Below are 21280 nucleotides of genomic sequence, written 5' to 3'. Positions count from 1 at the left end.
TAACTCTTCAGCCTGGTGAGTCTTGCAAGTGAGGAACTCACCTTTGCTCAGCAGACTTTAATTTCCGACTGAAGAAAAAGGTTTCTGACATACAATTTAGGGTATTCAAGGAACACCAAAATGAGGTGCACAGGCATGTTTTCATTTTCAGAAAAATGCTCCTGCCCATAGCAGTGGGATTGGAACTAAATTATCTTTATGGTCCATTCCAACCCAGGCTGTTCTAGGATCACAGCATTATGAGCTTACCAGACCCAACATGCATCTCTTTTATTTATTTTTTTTCCTCCTAATTCCTTTCTCTTTGTGAAACAAGTGTGAAACACACACATAAGTGTATGCATGTCCTTCAGCACCCTTTTCTGAGATCTGGGTTATTTCACATGTTACAACATTTTCTTCTCTGCATTTCCCCATTTATTTTAATTTACTCACTGTTGAAGTAGCAGGTTCATGCTGAGTGCAGGGAAGATGGTGTGTGGTATTGTTTCTTCTGGCATAGGGCACCTCTAACTCAGACTCAGTATGAGGCTTTGCTGAAAGAGCTGTTGTGCACAGAAAAGGGTATTGTTTTCCATACAAATCTCTTTGCCAAAAAAGTGCTGCTTCATTGAAGCTGCTCTGAGTTTCACATCCTGATTGAATTACATGAATAATTTTGGCCAAAAGAGGGGAAAATACATGACATTTTGCAATGCTTGATTCAAATGACCCATAAAAAACATCACAGTGTTTTAGGATGGGCTTGTAGAGAAGTGCAGGGCTGTGCAGGGAGGATGCAATGCTGCTTTTCTCCCTTACTGAGTGGTAACCCCAGGAGGGACCTGCTGGCTGGTGGGGACACGGGGTTCAAACCTTCCTTGTCCTGATGCCAGTGAGTCTGTAAAGCAGGGATAGAAATCCCTTGACTCTTTGTCTTGGCTGGGTAAATAGAACACTGAAATGCTTCCTATTTTATATAAGTTTATTTATGCACCAGTACAAAGATATTCAGAGACTTGATTCCTTCATGGTAAAGGAAATGTGTTTTAAGGTACCTTCATGATTTTGTCAGTGTTTCAGCAGTCAAACTCTGGCCTTTTAAAAACTGTGTTTTTTAAATGTCATGACAGTTAAGATAATATTAACAGTACCTCCAGTGATACATACGGGGACTCTTTTATTAGGCATCTTACCTTTTAGCATAAACTTCTTGTTATTTTTTTCCTTGGTGAGCAAGGGTAAAAAGTATGATTTTGTGGAGGGTCCCAAAGGTAGAATTATCTTCCAGATTACAGGAAAAAAAAAAATAAAAACCTTGTAAGATCCTAAATAATTATTTTTCTGCACATTTTTTTTTCTGTGTATATCTCAAAGGAATCAGTAACCTAATTTTCTAATCAAGATAATTCCCTTTTTATAAGTCAAAGGTGGAGACCAGACTCTTAATTTAAGGAAAATTAAAAGGAAGTCCCAGTTAAGGGTCTAAATCACCCATATCTATTCCAACATTACCCTACAAGTGTCTCAAACTTATGAACAAGTGTCAGAAGGTGTTGGAAGAGGAAAACTTCCAGTGATATCCAATATTAGTCACACCACTAAGTGTATGCTGTCAATGCCACTCCTGTATGTAATGTGCAGGCTTCTGCCATCATTATTTAAAGGAGGAGGAAGAAATAATGTTGAGGAGTTGTAGATGACAAAATGTAATTGTTTTTCAGCCTATGTGAAAGTGCTTGCCAGCTTGATAATACTTGTCCTGGGCATCTTCATGGTATTTATGTATACAGCAGGCGAGTGCTTTTACTCTATAAAGAAAATGTATTTCTATTGACTTTGCCAAAATGGAATTAGTACCATATATAACTTGATTTCAAGCTTATAGGGGCTTTCACAGATATTGAATTATTTATTTATTTTTATCCCCAGAAATGTCTGTGCTGCCAGCCCAGGGAATACCAAATGAAGATAGGGTAGGTGAATGAACTGTGTGATGAGGCACAACCAGGCTGTTTTGAGTATCCTGTCCTATAAGCTTGGATGGTGATTAAATGCCACTCACTCCCTTCAGCCATGTAAAAAGGATAATGGATGAATTATGACTTTATCCCACTGAAGGGAGGGTTTGAGAAAAATGATTTGTGCCCTTTTGAACAGGCCTGAGCTGCTCAAGCAGCTGGATCCTGCCCTGAGTGCATAGTTGAGCTGCAATTAAGACATCTAAATGGGGGCACCTTTGTGTGTGTGCTAGGTGTCTAAGCCTCCTGACAGAGTCACTGTAGTCTGTGGAGCCTAGAGAAACATCCACCTGATGTTTGTTTTAGGATGTGAGCTGAACCTTGCTCTGGGATCCCACTACTCTGCCGATTAGTAGAACTCATTCCAGTTACCTAAATCAAATATAAGCATGTCTTGGCAGACCTGGTGTGCTAGGGTAGTAAGACATCTTCAGCCTCATGCAGAAGTCTCAGAAGACCTGTGGGAAATCTCTGCCCTGCTGGAGAAAGAAAAACCTCAGAAAACCCAGCTCATCTCAGTGATAGCAGTCACACTGACTGCATAGGTCCTGAAATATTCCTGACACCAATAAAACCTATTGAAAAGATTCTGGTTTCTCTCATTCATTCCTTCATTAAAGTAATTTTTCTAAAAGGTGTTGGTCACCACTTCAAAGTGATCCTATTTCAGTGTGTTCTCTGGGATTTGTGAGGGAATTGTCAGTGATTTTGGTCCTGTGGCAAGACACAACTTCTTTATGGACCTTTAGTACTCATAAATGCAGAGATTTTTTTATTACTATTTATGAAGATCTGGAACCAGACGGATACTTGTTTCAATAAAGGTTTTTGAGAATTCCTAGATGGGACAATGGGGAAAGAGGTTGTGAACTTGTTTATAATATCTTCTATTGGTCTTAGAAACACTGGGGGTGGTGAAGTGCGGGGCTGTGGAAAGGCTGAATGTTGTGATGTTTGCTTGTGGCTCAACAGTGGCTGAAGTCTTTCTTCCTGTTACACAAACCAATGACAACAATATTTGGCTTCTCCACACTGTAATTTTTGCTGCATTGTACAGTGATTAAGGTCCACAGGCAATATTTACCACTGTGCCTTAGGCTTCCACTCATTAATAGCAGCCTCCCTCTGCTCCATGGGTAGTAACAATTATTTGTACAATGACTGGAGAGATTGAGGGTAACTATGGGATGGGGTGCAAGGTAAGATGTTGCAGATGTTATAAGTTCCAGCATTTCTAGAGAGGGTTTCTTGACCCTGCAGTAGGAACCTAAAGAAGTCACTTCACCTGGATTGATTGATTTCAACTTTGTCCTACCTGACAGAGGTTTTAGTTTTTAAAGTCACCTTTTCAGTTTCTGCCCAAAGTTATCTATAGCATGTTGTTTGCTATCTTGTATGAAGCATGAAAATGAAAAATGAAAAATGTTGCATTTTGGTTAAAATACTTTCTACGGGAATTTAAAAAAAAACAATTTTGACTTGTTTTGTTGCTCATCATAAATCCATAACCAATATTCATTTAATAGAGGCAGACTGTAACAATCATTCCAATGATACACTTTCATCAAACATATTCTGATGTTGAAATAATCAAATTATCTAGAGAAATTTAGAGCAGTATCAGATCAAAGTCAAACTAATATGAGACCATAGGCAGCACAATATACTCTCATTATGAACTGGTCATTAATACCTGTTTAAATGATATATAGAGACTCAGAACATTTATCCAAATAAATTGTTGATTTTAAAGTCAGTTAAATGATAGCTGGAAGAGAAAACAATGTGATTGTTGTTAAAACACTGGCTTGTATTCATGAGATAATGGCCAGTTCATTCACACTCCCTGCCTGCCTGACTGCCTGGTGAATTTCAGGGTTTTTTTTGTTTTATATATTTAGAAAACTCACATGCCTTAAAGACGTAATGAGATACCAGCATAAAAACACTTGTCTGTAGGTCCGAAGGCACAAATATTTATTATCACTAGAAATGAGAAAGGATTTTCAATTTCTGATGTTCCTAAACTAGATGTTGCCTAGTATTTTCACAGAATACTTATCTGTAAAGTCACATCACAGCTGGATGATGTAATTGTTACCTGGATGAATAAGCCTAAACAGATTTCTTCAAGATTGTAAGCACAGAATCAACAGTAGTAAGGAAAGAAAGAGCATGTATTTAATTTCCCTAGCATAGAGAGAATCCATAAAAGGAGGGGCTTTGCTAGCAACAATAATTTTCTATAGAAAATGGACAGTGAACATGCAGGCTGAATCTGGCCAGATGCAGTCTCTAGAGGCCGGTGAAGTATCTAAAAGCTGTACTTGGTTTGACCAGAATCTATTTTTTTTCCTTCCTAGTACTTCGTATGGTGGTGCTATGTTTAGATTTGTGATGAAAACAGTGTTAATGCACTGTTACTGCTGAGGAGGGCTTACACAATGTCAGGACTTTTTCTGCCCCCCACCCCACCAGCAAAGAGGCTGGGGCTGCACAAGGGGTCGGGAGAGGACACAGCCGAAGCAGCTGACCCCGAGTGACCAGAGCGATATCCCACACCATGTGGTGTCATGTTCAGCACGTACAGCTGGGGTGAGAAGGACGAAGGGGCAGGGGGACATTCGGAGAGATGGTCTCTGAAGCCACCATTAAGGATTGTGTGTGGCAAACTAATTAGATGGGAAAGATCATGCCCTGGACAGAGTTCCAGCACGAAGGGAATAAACCTGAAGCCTTGGGGGGCAGGGTGCGGGGGGGGGGGGGGGGGGGATGCTCATAGAGTCATCCTAACCTTGTCCTGAGGCTGCGATTGGCTATTTTGTCCCTGGTGACCCTAGGTATTGTGAAGCCCACCACGCCACTTTGGAAGGAGCCCCTCGGACCATACGGTCTCTCTGTGAACATTAAAATCTATCCTGGGCAACTCCATGGAACGCGCCCCGGTACCATTGTCACACCGGGCGGCCGGGCCGGGCCCGGCTCACAGAGCTGGTGATAATGGTGCAGCCTGGCTCTCCTGGAGATGTCTGAGCACCTGCCTGCTCCCAGGAAGTGGGGGATGAATTCCTTGTTCTGCTTTGCCTGTTAAACGTTTGTGTTTATCCCAACTCACGAGTTTCTCACTTTCACCCCTCTGACTCTCTCCCCAGGGAGAGTGAGGGAGGGAGGGAGAGGGAGGGAGGGAGGGAGAGGGAGGGAGGGAGGGAGGGAGGGAGGGAGGGAGGGAGGGAGGGAGGGAGGGAGGGAGGGAGGGAGGGAGGGAGGGAGGGAGGGAGGGAGGGAGGGAGAGGGAGGGAGAGGGAGGGAGGGAGAGGGAGGGAGAGGGAGGGAGGGAGAGGGAGGGAGGGAGGGAGGGAGGGAGAGGGAGGGAGGGAGGGAGGGAGAGGGAGGGAGGGAGGGAGAGGGAGGGAGGGAGGGAGGGAGGGAGGGAGGGAGGGAGGGAGGGAGGGAGGGAGGGAGGGAGGGAGGGAGGGAGGGAGAGGGAGGGAGGGAGGGAGAGGGAGGGAGAGGGAGGGAGAGGGAGGGAGAGGGAGGGAGAGGGAGGGAGAGGGAGGGAGAGGGAGGGAGGGAGGGAGGGAGGGAGGGAGGGAGGGAGGGAGGGAGGGAGGGAGGGAGGGAGGGAGGGAGGGAGGGAGGGAGGGAGGGAGGGAGGGAGGGAGGGAGGGAGGGAGGGAGGGAGGGAGGGAGGGAGGGAGCGGCTGCCTGCAGCTGGGCTGCCGGCTGGGGTTCAACCACAGGAAGTCAGACAGAGAGCAACGAAGAGAACGCCAGAGCAGCAGGGAGAGGCCCTGAGAGAAGGGGTGTTTTGTGAGGATTTTCGGCACTGTTTAAACGCCTCCTTTTCCTCGGCCGCCGCAGCGCTCCCGGAGCCCGCGGGCTCTGCCGGCAGGAGGAGCGCCTCCCCCGCTGGTGCGCACCCGGCTCCTCCGCCGGGAAAAGCCCTCCCGGGACAAGGCCCTCCGCACAGGGCAGGCTGCTGTCCTTTCAAGGAGGGGTAAAAAAATACACATGTAGGAAACCCCAGTGGCAACAGCAGAGCGCGTTGTTTCCTCGCCCCAGCGTGCTAAAGACAGCAAGTAGCACAGCAGGCGGGATTTTTGCCAGACCGGCGGGAAGATGATGTGTGGGAAGGGGTCTCCCTGGACTTCGGAGTTTCTTAGTGCCTTCTGCATCTAATTAGAAGGCACTAGTACAGCACATGATGCTGCTTTGCTGCTCCTGACTGATGTAATTCCTCCAAGTCCTACTGCACTCATGTCGAGCACAGACAGAAAACCTTACCAGCAGCAGCTTGTTCTCCATGCCTTGGGGACTCGTGTTGAGTTCCCAAGATGTTGCTTTGTTCTACTTGTACTCTGTGAGCTGTCCTTAATTTACATCTTCTTCATGGGCTCCTTCTCTTCCCACCACTGCTCCCGTGTTCCTCTGCTCCTGATCCTTGTGTAATGAAAGAAAATGATTCCTGTGCAGGTGGGTGAACAGCCACGCTCGGAGTCACCTCTTCACTGCAGGCAGGCACAAAGCCCCAGGTGTGTTGCATTTTAGAGGATGCAGGTATCCAGGTAGCCAAGAGCATTATCCAGGAGCTCTAAGGAATTCATCCAGGCTCAGTGCTCCCAAGCCTCAGAATAAAACACACATTTCATTGTCTACTTCAGACACAAACAGCAGGACACTGGAATGAATACAAATGAAAGAATAGAGGCTAGCAGACCTCCAACTTGCCCAGCCTGTATCCCTACATCATGGCTTTTGTTAGGATCGTGCTTGTTCTAAAGATAATACAATATATATTACAAGCTTCTCTGGACCTGGTTTTCTTTTTCTACAAATTTGTCCGCATTGAAAATGCATTATATGGGATTATTCATCAAACCACACAATCTCCTCATGATGCAATGTCCCATAGTGAACAAAGATAAAATAGACTTTGCTGAAATATTCTGTGAACCTCATCTGTCCATCATGTTTCAAAATCTTGTCAATTGCACCAGATTTCAGAAGCACTCAGCTTTTGCAGAAACTCTCCTTCTTTTTAGTTTTTCTGATGAGTACAGGACTGGACTGTGCCACTGCACTTCTGGATCCTGTTTACTGTTTTACCACATTTTAAAGCAGTGACATGACTCATTTACAATACATACCATTTTGTGGTGAAGTGCTATAATATTGACTGTCTACATTTCAGAATTCTCTCTCATCCATGTGATGTTTTCTAGCCCTGAAGACAGGTTGTGTATTCTCCTGGGGCCTCACATAATGGAAGTACAGCATTTGCTTTTCACATTTTAGGCATGTAAACCCAAAGTAAATATTTTCATCCAAAGCAGTTTGCTTCCTGTACCACAACTTATGAAGTAACAGCTTGTCCCATCTATCACCATTTCAAAGCCAAATGCTAGGAAATTACTTACTTTGAGTCATTTCCAAAGCCTGGCAGGACGGGAAAGTCACAGGATTTTCAGTCATTGTATTACAGGTATGTTTTTTTACCCCAAATTTGGCAGAGGAGAGGGAAATACTTACCTGTGCAGCAGTAGCAGCTACAGCAAATGGCTGGATTCAGTCCTTCAAATACTCCCTTTTTGCAGTTTTCAACTGTACACGTATTGCTTCCAGAAAACAGTACCTCACAAAACAGGAGCTGAAGAAGAGATCTGTCACACAGGAGGGGCTTTATTTTTTGTTTCACATAACTTTTCATTTACTTCTCAGCTTAATGTGGACAGTCATGTTGGTTCAATATTCATTTAATCAGGTTAATTTAAAATATTTTTCTGTGAACAATCGTAGAACACATCCAAACAATGTCCCACAATTAGTGCTCCAGGATAGCATCTAAGCAGACAGTTGTGAGTGTTTGGTTCAGACCAGGGGCTTTCATGGAGAGATGAAAAAAGGCAGGTTCAGAAAGAGATGTGATCAGGGTTGCCTAGAGAACAGCCCTTGCAGAGGCATTGAACTGGATAAAAGAGCTTGTCCATGACCACATCGGCCAGCACAAAATGCATGGACTTTGTGCACTCAACAGCCAGCAATCAAAAGGAGAATGAGTTTGAAGGAAGCAACAGATCCTGAGCCATGAGCAGGAGGGACAATGCATCAAAGAGACAAGAGGGTGCAAGTCTGTGAAAAGTTCATAGAGTGGGGTTTATAAGTTCAGTTTTGCTCTAGTCACTTTTGTTCAGATTGCAGACAGTTTCTGTGAGTCAGTGGATTTCCCTCAATCAGTATGCCTCAACTTTTTATACATATTTTTTTCCTTCAAATATCCATGGCATTACTTCACTCTGAATAGGGGGACAGAAGTCCAGCAACAACATTCCAAAATTGTTGGGCAGCTGTTCTTAGAAATTGGCAACTAAACAAGCGAAGTGTTACTGGCTTAAGAAAGATGATTTTAGCAAAACTGCAAACATCCACATAAACTTATGGCTGTCCACAGGCGCAGCCTCCAGCAGCTGGCAGACTTCAGCTGTGCTGGGCAGCAGCCACACAGGCACCACATCCCAGTGCCTCATAAAATCACAGAGAGCCTTAGGTTAGAAGGGATCCTAGGGATCATCTAGTTCCAAGCCCTTGCTACAGACAGGGACATTTTCTGCTAGACAAGGTTGCTCAGAGCCCCATCCAACCTGACCTTGAATACTTCCAGGTGTGGGGTATCCACAGCTTCTCTGGGCAACCTGCTTCAGTGTCTCATAGAGATGTCTGATGTAGCTCAGCTCCATCGTGTTATTTTCAGTTGTTTCAAGACTGGCAAGCAATTACTTGATTCATTACAAGTCTGTACACAGTTTTCATTTCACTTTCCTAAAGTACCTGCAAAAGCCACAAAATCTGACAAAAATGGCCAGCTCCTCTGCTTTCCATACTCCCTCCAAATCTGAACAATTTCTGAACCTCCTAATGGAGATTCAGACTTATCTTTGACAAAGGGAATGAGTTTTTTAATTTTCCATAAACCAACACTCATTAGACCCAAAATGCACTGTAAATTATTCTCCTTAAATCAAGATTAAAAAAAGATTCTACCTTATAAATGTTGATCATGGAGCACTTCCAAATGCTGCAAGACACAGTCAAGGCAAGACACAGAGCAGTCTTACAGCAGCAAGTTTTTGCCTAGGAACCAAATAATAGCTCACTGAGTAGTTTAATATATTACAAGGCACACAGTCACTGCCTGCACAGTGCATGAATGCACAGGATAAGCTACATCTCTGCTTTCTAATCTTACTGGAAAAGCTTCCCTGTAGACAGAGATCCAGATCTCCCCTGTAGAGATCTTGCCTGAACACAGACAGTGAGTTTACAGTCAATGATGACGTGTGACTCAGAGGGAAAGGCCAAGCCTGGAATCTGAAGGGAAGCTGTGAGGAATCACACCAATAAAAAGCATCAGTACTACTCAGGATCATGAGACAAGGGCATTTTCACTGTGGTTTTCTATGTCACAAGTCAGCCTCATGTCACAGCTCCCTGTTTCCTTTCTTGTGTCCCCCCCACAGGGCACCTTTGCACAAGGCTGCCTACTTTACCTGGTGCAAACCCACTTCTTTTGGTTTGGAATGCAGTTCAAAGCATGACTGTTGTTTCCACAGGGTGGTTGCACTAGCCTTTAAAAGTCTCTGCTGAGAAAAATCCTCTGGGCACACACCACATCAGGCTGTGCACACAAATCCAGCCTTATAGACATGTATAATGATTAAGGTAGAAATTACTTTTCCGCCTGCCATACACCAGTGCCTCTCAGCTTACACAAATACATCTGAGCTCTTTATCTACAGACTTGCAGAACATAGAACTCTTCATGTTAAGTATTTCATGGTGGATGTTGATAGAATCTGATGCTCTTAATGAGTGGGAAGTTGTTCAGAATAGCAAGAGAATTATATGCTTTTTGTTTTAATCGAGTGCTTCCCTACTAGTGGGAAATACATTGAAATGCATTGAAATGTTACATTATTTCTTGCACTGAAGTGTTATTTCACTTCCTAATAGAACCCAGTTCATCTGAATTGTTTTAAAGTCAAGTCTAAACAGGTTCCAGAATACCAATACCCTAAATGGGAAGAGAGAGATGGGGAGCAGAACGAAGCTCCCATAATCCAAGGAGACCTGTTACACCACTTAGTCACACAAGTCCGCAGGGCTGAATGGGACTCACCTGAGCATACTGGGGGAGCTGGTCGAAGTCCTCATTGAGACACTTTCCATCATTTCACAGTCACTGGAGAGACAGGTCAAGATTTAAAAGTACCACCATCTAGTCCAACATCCCTGCTATGGCTGTGGTTTACCTGGACTTTAGTAAAACCTTTGAAACTGTCTCCTGCAGAATTTTCCTGGAAAAACTGGCTGCTCACGGCACACATGGGTGCACTTCTCAAGGGGTAAAAAACTGGCTGGATGGCCAGGCCCAGAGAATGGTAGTGAATGGAGCTACATCCAGATGCTGGACAGTCACAAGTGGTGTTCCCCAGGTCTCAGCACTGGAGCCAGTTGTGTTTAGTATCTCCAACAATCTGGGTGAGAGGATCAAGTGCACCCTCGGTCAGTTTGCAGACAGCAGGTTGGGAAGGATATTGATCTGCTGGAGGGCAGGAAGGCTCTGCAGAGAGATTTGGACAGATTAGTTTGATGGGTCAAGGCCAAGGGTATGAGGTTCAACAAGGCCAAATGCCAGGTCCTGCACTTTGGTCACAACTCCAGGCAGCACTACAGGGCAGAGAGGCTGGAAAGCTGCCTGGTGGAAAAGAACTGGGAGGGGCTGGTGAACAGCATCTGAACATGAGCCAGCAGTGCCCAGGTAGCCAAAAAGGCCAATGGGGCAGCCTGGCTTGCGTGAGCAATAGTGTGGCAGCAGGAGCAGGGCAGCTCCTCACTCAGCACTGCTGAGGCCACACCTCAAATCATGTGTTCAGCTTTGGGCCCTCACTACAAGACATTGAGGCTCTGGAATGGGCCCAGAGAAGAGCAACAGAGCCAGTGAAGGGTCTGGGGAATGAATCATAGGAGTGTCTGAGGGAGCTGGAACTGTTTAGCCTGGTAAAGAAGGTTCAGTGGGGGCCTGACAAGTAAAGATGAGACAGACAGCAGAACATGCAGCCAGGTCTGGTTGCAGTGGCAGAAATCCTGCTGAAAAACTGGTGATCATGGCAAGGCAGGGACACTTTCCTGAACCTGTATTTTCAAATGCTTATCTTCAATGCCCTTCCCAGCACTGTTAATAGTCCTGAATCATAAACTCCCAGCAGTGATGAAATTGAGTGCAGTGAATGGAGCACGCATTGCATCATCCCAGTGTTCTCTCAATTCAGTCTCAGAAAAGAGATTTCATCTGTTAGATGCTATAGCAGTAGATTTTTCTCAGTTCCTCTGAAATTCTGCCTGTTGTAGAGCAAGGCCAGAGATTTAAATGAGTTAGTGATCACAAATTCCTTGCTTAGTTCTGCCTGACAATAAGCCTAATCCTGTGTTACCTCCACACGGCAGCATGCTGAGAGAGCCCTAGTGATGCTGAAGGTACAGACATAATAAGCCACATGTGCTGTGGGGAAGTGCTTAAAACCCCACACAAATCCCATGGCTACAGCTCAGTCAAATGCTTCATGAACACTCAACTGTGACTGTCTACTTCTGTACTACAGGACAAAAGGTATTTCATAGACTGTACCTCCTGAAGCTTGAAAAGCTGCTCCAAAATATACAAAAAGCTAACTGCATTTGGTTACAAAAGTAGAAATATTAACAAATCCAGGGAAAGTGAGTAGTTTCTGACATAGCAGAAGCTAACACAGTCCCCTGCTGGAAAAATATTGCAAAAACATGCTATTTCTATATTACTCATCTCTGTCTACTGCAAACACACAGCTATCATAGGCTACTTGACTGACAAGAGGTGGCTAGCAATGCACTAAGAAAAAAATAAATTGTTTGGGGAATCTCACCAGGCCTACACATGACAGCAGAATGGACACTAGGAAAAGGTTTGTCCTGGTTTTAATGGGGACAGAGTTCATTTTCTTCTCACTAGTTGGTACAGTGCTAAGTTTTGGACTCAGCAAAACGTTCTTCCTTGCCCAGGCTGGTCAGCAGTGCCATGTTATTGGAAAGCCTGCAGGTGTGCACACCCACACAAACGGGATGGGACGGATTCAAGACAGTGGATGGGGAAAAAAATACATAGAAGTGAGCTCTGCCATGCATAAAGGAGAGCCTGTGCATGTTCAACTGAGAAAGGGAATGAGATCAGTGAGAATATGCAGGAATTAATGGCAGCACCTGAGCAAATTTTGAACTGTGAAGACCTGCATAAGTAATTGGTACCACAGTTGTAACTATTCATAGTAACTTGCAGAACTCATTTCTTCCTAAGGACACAAGAATTAGAATTAGGCCTGGACAGTAGCTTTTTAGCAACCACTCAAATTGTTGGAGAGCTCAGGAGGTTAATTTAGTTCCAAATCCAGGCTCAGATTCCCTTCCAAGACAGTATTTGATTTGAGTATTAAAGAGAAAGCTCAAGTGCTGAGCACACAAGGTAAAATATGGCAAGCCTCCACCCATTTTCCAGATGATTAAGGATGTCTTGCAGAGCAAATTCATCTCAAATTTCATCTCAGCATTTCTCTAACCCATCAAGCTCCCCTTTTCTGGGACCCTTCAGCATCAGCACTGTGGGACTTAGAGAGAATCTACAAATACACGCACACATTAACCCACACCACCCCTGACGACTGTAGGCCTCTCCCACAATCAAGGGTTACATGCTCCTTCTTTTCCCTTCCCATGACCTATCACAGCGAGCAAAGGTGTCCACTGAAAGTGGGCAACAGCAAGTTCTGCACCTGAACTTCTGAATTTCAGCTGGTAGGTGTAGCAGGTCCAACAGGATGCAACTGAGACATCCTTTGAACAAGCAGGATGCAGCTAAGCCTCACACAAAATGGTAGTGCCTTGAGGAAAACCCACTTTAGAGTGCAGCAGTGACGGAAAAGTGCAACAAAGTCCTGTGAACACCTGGGTTGAAGGAGAGGAACAAGGTGCCAGAGGTGTGGAGAAAGCTCCCCTGCAGCCTGTGGAGGACACCACGGTGAAGCAGGTTTTCCCTACAGCCCGTGCAGGACTCCACACTGCAGCAGATGCGTGGACGGAATCTGCAGTCCACAGTAAGCCCTCAGTGGGGCAGGCTCATTGGCAGGAACTATAGCCCAGGATGAACCCACCTTGGAGCATCTCTTTCCTTAAAGCACTGCCAGCTGTGGAGAAGACCAACACTAGAGCAGGGAAAAGCATGAAGAGGGAGCAGGAAAGAGGAATTGTTATAGACAGACCAAAACCCACACTCCTGTACTGCTTGGTGGGGGGAAAGGGGAAGACGGGGCAACAGAAGAGTCAAGCTCAGCCTAAGAAGTGGGGTAAGGGAAAAACGGCTTAGTTTTTCTGTTTGTTAACTATTAGTGATCAGTGGAGTTTATCTCAATGCACAAGCTTTTCCAGCTTATTCCTTCCCCCATCTCCTGCTGAGGGAGAGGAGTAAAAGAGTGGCTGTGTGAGGGTCTGGCAGCCAGCAGTGGTCAACCCTCCACAATAAAAAACAAAAAGAAAAATCCCTAAAACACTTCAAGTGACAAGGAAATGGCCATTTCAGATTGTGTAAAAGACCCATCTTTACAGTGATGAACCCAGAGAAAAGCTGGCAAGTGAGACTTCTGAGAATAATCATAAACCTGTACAATTAGAGTCCTCTGTTCTACGTATATCTCCTTGCTGAACTAAGTTGGAATAAATATATCATTTCACATACACAAAATGTTACTAATCCCTTCAAATGCCTTGTCCAAAGACTGAAACCATCTTTTCAAACAAATGGCTCTCTGCACTTTCCTTAACCCATATCCCACCATCTGGCATAAAGCCATATTGACGATGCTGCTACCATAGAAATCATCCCTCTCCCCTATTTCAGACAGCACCAACCACAAAAAGTCTCTATGACACACACATCACAAATTTCTACCTATTCAAGTAAATTGTTCATGTAGACATATTTTACTCGATGCAGTTTCTAGTATTTCCTGCTTTCTTTCCTTTCACTATTTTCTGTCTTTGATCTTCGCCGTTTCTTGCACTACCTGAGCAGGTCAGGTTGCCAAAGAGAGTGAACATTTCTCAATGCAAGACAGTTAAGACCCTCCTTCTCACCCCCCTAAAGAACCCTTGCTATGTTGTTTTGTTTTGTTTCTTTATTTCCAGGCATCAATTTACTATTCTAAAAGACCACAAAAAAGCTCTTTCAAGATAGTATAGCAGCTACTAAATTGGAGAGGTGGTTATTTATATGGAAGGCAAAAAAATTAAAGCAATTTCCCTTCTTTATCTCATAGCCCACATATTAGATGAAATGCAACACTTCATAGGGTAGGGGAAAAAATTCATGGTTTAATTACAATGTAGCATAAACGATTTAGTAGTGGATACCAGGATATTATTGTGACATCTAAACTAGAGTTCTCCACAGACACTGTAAACAGATACTCTAAATTCCCTAAATGATTTGCATTAAAAAGGTTTATACAAAAGCAGTCAGTTATTCAATCTTTAGAACGTCATGACATGGTGAGACAAACACACATACATCAGTAAGTACAGAGAAATGTTATGCTACATTTTGGACAGCTCAGAACTGAAAGTGCTTCACATCTACAGGATAAGAAATGGCTTCATCTCCTCATCCCTAAATGATGAGAGCAAACAAACAACCCTTTAATAGGTTAAATAAACAGTGCCCCATTCATCCATGCTTATATAAATTTACCAACGATTCAGAAGGTCCATGGTGACATTTACAATCTATATACGCTGTAACAAATCGCCAATGAAAACAAGTTCAGGTACTTCTTGGTTCCCAAAAGTCGGAAGCTGCTCTCTGCACTAGAGACAAAAGATACCTACAACATTAGGTCAGTTTTCTTTTTTGCCTCTTCTGTTTTGTGTGTGTTTGCATAAAAATTAGTCCTCCAAATCCACCTTGAATAAAATCAGCCCCTAAGTCGTGGTCAGATTTGACAACTGTTTCATCCCAGTGTTTAAGGCATGTTTATTAGATGTCAATGTAGGGGTACTGTCAGAAATTATATCACAGGTACTAAGAGTCAGCAGATATACATAGCAACACCGCTCTTTACATTATAATTAATGTAAAACAAATTGTTATGATGGAAGTTGTTCCTGAGTTAAAATTTGCTAAATACTGCCAAGGTTAATGTTTTCGTTTTATATCTCTTCTTCTGGAATGTCCTTTCCCATATGCTCAATTGAAAACTAAAAATTACTCTGAAAATACCCTGGATGTCAGAAAGTGAAAATGTCAGCAAAATTCTAATTATATTGATTTTCCCAACTATAAATTTGGCCATGATAGTATGCATTTACAGGGGTTAGTATCACTTAGTTTTTAGCAAGGATATTTTCTAAATGTGAAGATAAATAAAATGTCAGTCCACAATTTTGTGCAACCACAAACATCAAGGAAAGATTTTGGTATCAAGAATTAACAAATTTAAAGTTCTGTGAATATATATAATACTCTGGTAATGTAAATGTTTTTCATTTTCTCCTCCTTTAGAATTAAAGGAAAACATTTTTAAATTGCAGGAACATGAGACACCTACAAATATATTCAGCTTTCTAAAAGAGACAACTCGTCTACTCAGGTTATGAAGCATCCGTTCCCACAGATTTGTTTCTCAAGTATGTAATCATTGACAGAATTTCCTATTTGAAGAATGTTGTTCTTGACTGAAAAAAGTGGGGAGCTTTAAAAGTAGATTTTTCATTAGATTCAAAATGTGCATGACAATTCTTACAACCCAAATCATCCTGGCTCCAACTCACTAAAGTTCGTACAAACATTTGCTTAAGTCTGAGCATTACATTTAACAGGAGTTAAAGGGCAATAGAAAATCAGAATGACAAAAGGTGTGACTCAGGTCTGTGCTATACCTGCACTTCTGACTCAACTGAACACAAACCCCTCAGAAAGCTGCACTGTCTGGAGTTGAATCCAAAGTTGGATGAAATCCATGAAAAGAATGAGCTTTAATGGGATTAGTATTTTAAGTGCTCCATCTGAAGCTCACCATTTACAGTGATGTATCATCTCCTATCTTAAATACAAGAAACTGCAGTGATTGCACCTATCAGACTAGGGAATTAATGTTCCTTTATGTATTTTAAAATCTGTCAGCAGTGCAAATTATGAATTACAGTACGATTTAAAAAAAAATTAAAATCTTACTTCCACATTTCTTTCCATTTAAATCCTAGTAGGACAGAAATCAGCAACATGCAAAGGAAAGAGGGTGGGAAAGGAATGACTGCTTCCGCAGTATGGGAACTCCAAACAGAGAGTCTTATATAGTGGTATGGAAACAAAGCTCTGAATGAAATTTGGCCTAGCCCATGTGTCTTATACACAAAGGTTAGTCAAAATTTAATTGCTGTGACCATAAAATATAAATAGCAACAATTTATTCACAAAATTCTGGATTAGATTGATTTTTTTCCTTTAACAAACTGTATGATCTGTTATCAGCCAGCTGCATGTTTAAGCACAACAATAGAAAATGTAGTACATAAACACCTAAAAATCACAGTCATAAAAAGCAGGCAAGTACATCAGTCTTTTGGTGGCCAAAGCATAATAGATTAATCTGCCAAACAAGTATATGTGAATGTAAATTGTGGGCATTAGATTTGTTAAAAATTGTTTCTACAGTCAATAAAAAATTTCCTGTATTTTAATACTGTTCTTAAGGAACTGTAAACTGATCAAAGTAACAGGTAACAGTAAAGGATTTAAATATAGTGGTAAATAGGAAAAATAGGGGTTTAAATTTGTATGTGTGGTGAGTGGGTAATTTGGAACTAATTCATAATTATCCACAAAGAACTCTGACCTTTCTTAGGTAAGACAGTACTGCCATCTGCCACATTCTAACACTTGTGACCATTATAATAACACAAGAAAAAAACCCAACATATCAGCCCTGATACATCAATCACATATGCATTCTAAATTACAGCTATTTACAAGAAAAATATATATTTAATTAAAAAGCCACTGAAAAACATGGACTTTTAGTCAGGTGCTGCACTTTCTGCAAAATGAGGTAATTTGGATGCAAACAAATTAAGTTTAGTAGAGTTCAGGATCCATGGTCTCCATGCTTAAAGTACAGATTGCTTCAGTAAATGGCTTGACTCTTTCTGTATGTTCAGAGCAAGAAATCACTAGATCCAGTTAAATCCTGTTTTATAGTGCTCTTGATGCAACACTGACTAATGTCAGAAGGCTTTCCAGCTCAGGTTTACAACTGGTCTTTCAATAGAAAGAAGGGAAAAAAAAAAAAAAAAAAAAGTGGTTATAAGTTGGTTTCATCCCAAGATGGATCATTCATATTCTTTAAAACTTTTCTAACAAGCTTCTCCAAGTCCTTGCGAGCTCTTTGTTCCTCTTCTAATGATTTCTTCATCTTTTTGTTATCCTGTTTAATAGAGACAGAAATGTTACTGGTTTTTTTGGGGGGGACTTTTAACAGATTGACTACACATACACTGTCAATTACAAACTCTGAAGGCTCTTCTCAGTAAAACCAATATTAGCTGCTCAAAAGCAAAGCTTCTATTAAATCTTCACAAGTTACACAGTTATTTCACACAATGCAACAAAAGCTGCCAAATGGAAGCTGGGCTACTTCCTATTTGTACTTAGGGGGCCTTTATACAGGAAATGCTAGTAACAGATGGCCACTAATCTTGAATTCTTCTGCTCAAATCTGATCAATGAGGAGTAGAATATATTTGTTGCTAATGGAGAAGGGAAATGGAGCAGTAAGTAGACTAAATACCCCCTGTAAGAACCTCCTGTGATTTTAATGGTTTCAATCTCCAAAAAGCTTCCTAAAACTTTATGCAAATTATCTTGTTTCATTAGGAATGTAAATAGTTCAAAGGAGTATCCTGAAAACCATTACATTCTCTGAAAAGTGTTTTGTGACTAAATTTTAAACTAGACTGATGACTACCAGCAGTCTAAGTCTGAATTTCAAGGATCACCCTCTCTCCATACGTATATTAACAAGTGAGTTCTCACACTTAAGTGCCATCAGGCAATACTGAAATAAATGAACAGGACTGTAAGGATGGCAGGGACCAATTCCCAGGAATGCTCACACTATGTAATCCTGTACAGGTCAAGGTGATGCTGGGAACAGTAAGGAAGCAACCAGAAGATAAAATAACATTGAAATAAGACCCCAGTACAAGTCTAATGGTGTTTAACAAACATAGGCCTTCAATCCAAGGGTCCAACAGGACTCCCATTAGCTGAAATTTCAGAAATAGGATGGGATCATAAAATCATAGACTATGAGTTGAGTTGGAAGGGACTCATCACAATCATTAAGTCCATCTCCTTAACGTTGCACAGGACACCCAAAGAACACCACAACATGCCTGAGAGCATTGTCCAAATGCTTCCTGAACTCAGACAGGTTTGGTGCTGTGACCTGGGGTGCTAGGCTCCCTGGGGAGCCTGTTCCAGTGCCCAGCTACCCCCTGGGTGAAAAACCTTTTCCTAATATCCAACCTAAACCTCCCCTGACTCAGCTTCATGCTGTTTCCTCAAATCCTAACAGTGGTCACCAGAGGAGATTGGTACCTGCTCCTCCTCTGCCCCTCACAGGGAAGTTGTAGACCACAATGAGGTCTCCCCTCAGCCTCCTCCACACTGAATAAACCAGGTGACTTCAGCCCATACAGCTTCCTCTCAAGGCCCTTCACCATCCTTGTGGCTCTCCTTTGGACACTCTCTAATTGTTCAATATCATTTATCTCTTGTGGCACCCAGAACTGCCCCCAGCACTGGCACTGAGGCTGTCCCAGCTCAGAGCAGAGCAGGACAATCCCCTCCCTTGCCCACTGGCCATGCTGGGCCTGATGCCCCCCCAGGACAGGGTTGGCCCTCCTGGCTGCCAGGGCACTGCTGGCTCATGTTCAGCTTGCCACTGACCAGGACCCCCAGGTCCCTTTCTGTGGCACTGCTTTGCAGCCTCTTGTTCCCCATTCTATACTCACAACCACGGTCTGTCACCTCATTAACTCCATTCCCTCAAGTTTCTTGACAAACTTGGAAAGTTCATTATTTTATGTAGGAACACATTTAAGTTCTTAAGTCTGCCAGTTGAGAACCAGTTGAAGTGTATTGCCTGTGGAACAACAGCTATGAATAACCGATTGAAGATGCTATAGGAAGGACCCCACTTTGCAGACTGGTGTCTACACTGACCAGGACACCATGTATTCCCAGAGAGCCTTTACATAAAAAGCCCTTGCCAGCTAAGAGATTATTTCTGACACTTCTCTGGTTGGCGGCATCACAACAGTGATAAATGCTTACAAGATGAGATTCCTGAATTCCTGATACATAAGAAAATTAAATCAGGCTTTAATATGACTTGGCTTGGAAGACGTGAGATTCTGAAGAACATCTATTTGGAAAGGCAGCAAAAAAAAAAAGAGCTATAGCATGAAGCTCAGAAGAAGGTGACTTTTTTTTTGAAGGGTCATGGAGCTGTGCAGAGCCTCAGTGAGGCTGCACATTTATTCTTTGCATAAAAGCAGGAGGCCACAGGAGTATTAGTGGGCTATTATTGCTGCTTTTATTATACAAATTGTATTTTTTAAAAGACTTCCAAATTCAGATCTAACCCGGGATATTCATTCTTTATATGCTGAACACAGCAGAATTTAAGTATGCAACACATTAACTGTCCTATTTCAAGGAATATGGATAACATCCTTAGAAATACTAGACATGCTTACAGATGGTAAAAAAAAAAAAATCACATTTATAGCCCCAGACCTGAAGAAATTTGAATACAAATTCTTTTTACATTAACACAAGAGATTTTATCGAACTTCCAGTCAGACTGGCAAGCAAATTTACACCTTGCACAGTGAGGAAAATCCAATGCTACTTCTCACCTATACATTAAGCAAAGACTACATGCAGTACCATTAACATGGTTAAAACAAGCTATGTCCTGAATAGATGATATTTTTATTTATTCATGGTGGATATTTAGAAAAAGTGTTTAAAAAGCACCCAGAGCCACTGTGAAGCCCTCATGCAAAAAAAAGCCATGTGATAGGCACTGAAAAGGACTCTTGTCTCTGGAAATGAGCGGTTTTAAGAACTGATTCATAAGAGGTGCTCAGGTTACTTTAAGATTGTATCATTTTAGAACTGTAAAGATCTGGTTCTATTTAGGCTTTTATTAGCATTCTCAAGCAACTACGATTTCTCAGTTTCTGTAAGCTTACTTTGCTGATGATACAGCACAACTGAATTTGCTTAACATTTCTACCATTTCAGAAGCTGCAACATCCAAAAACAGCTTAGTAATTCACTTCAGAGAAGCAATCCTCCATGCTATTCTTAAAAAGACCGATGACAACAACAGGGAGTGCTTTTTGGCAAATGGTATTTTACTTTTAAAAGTAAATCTAGTCCAAAATTCAAGTTCATGACAGTCAAAGTGAACTTGCAAGCCATATTTAGTTTTATAACAAGCCTTACATCTTTTCCTACTCCATGTTGCTATAAATGTAGCAAGTTACCAACCTGTCTTAACTCCTGTACTTCATCCTTTAATGCATATACTGTGTCAACAAGGCTTCTAAAATGAAAAAAGAAGATAGTCTGTAACAACAGTTTCCAGAAATACACATCTAAATCTATTATTAGACAAAACTGTTTAATGAAATGCAATTAAACAAAAACCACCCCACACACCTAGTATCTAATTCCAAACCTGTATTAAAAAAACCCAAAACTTGTCTCCAATCCCAATTTATATTCAGTAAGGCAAGGACTTGTTACCAGCTTCTGTGACAAGAAACACCTCTCAAGCACTTACAGACCTCTACTGGTTTCTGTATTATGCCTTTCTACAACAGAATTGTTGTTTCATTTCCAACACACACTTCACCAAAAAAGTAGAATGGTGCCACATGCTAACTAGAAGGATGACACCAATTTAATACTGAAATCCAGCAGTAAAGCACATCACTTCTTGGGTGGGATAGGTTGCACAGTGTATACAGAGAAACCAGACGTTAAAATGAAGGACAACTGCACTTAGAGGACTGGCAGCATAGTCCAAACAGCTCTATTCCAACTACAAACATACCATACACACCCTACT

General features: G+C 42.3%; 1 protein-coding gene across 6 annotated transcripts in view; it reads right to left on the bottom strand.

The window, feature by feature from the left end:
- Positions 1 to 14430: 14430 nt before the first annotated feature.
- ARHGEF7 (Rho guanine nucleotide exchange factor 7) overlaps positions 14431 to 21280 on the bottom strand; it is a 118139-nt gene continuing 111289 nt past the window's right edge. For 5 of the 6 annotated variants that reach the window (XM_058840761.1, XM_058840727.1, XM_058840737.1 and 2 more), the window contains 2 exons: positions 20698 to 20752; positions 14431 to 17557 (listed from right to left, as the gene is read on the bottom strand). In XM_058840761.1, coding sequence (XP_058696744.1) covers positions 17435 to 17557; positions 20698 to 20752 — 178 coding nt within the window. In that variant the 3' untranslated portion in view covers positions 14431 to 17434. The remainder of the gene's footprint in view (positions 17558 to 20697; positions 20753 to 21280) is intronic. The other variant, XM_058840745.1, reaches the window with a different exon arrangement.

This window comes from Poecile atricapillus, chromosome 1 (assembly GCF_030490865.1).
Source record: "Poecile atricapillus isolate bPoeAtr1 chromosome 1, bPoeAtr1.hap1, whole genome shotgun sequence".
Taxonomy (NCBI): Eukaryota; Metazoa; Chordata; class Aves; order Passeriformes; family Paridae; genus Poecile; species Poecile atricapillus.
Note: the sequence above shows the minus strand (reverse complement) of the source record. Positions and strands in the feature narration are given on the sequence as shown.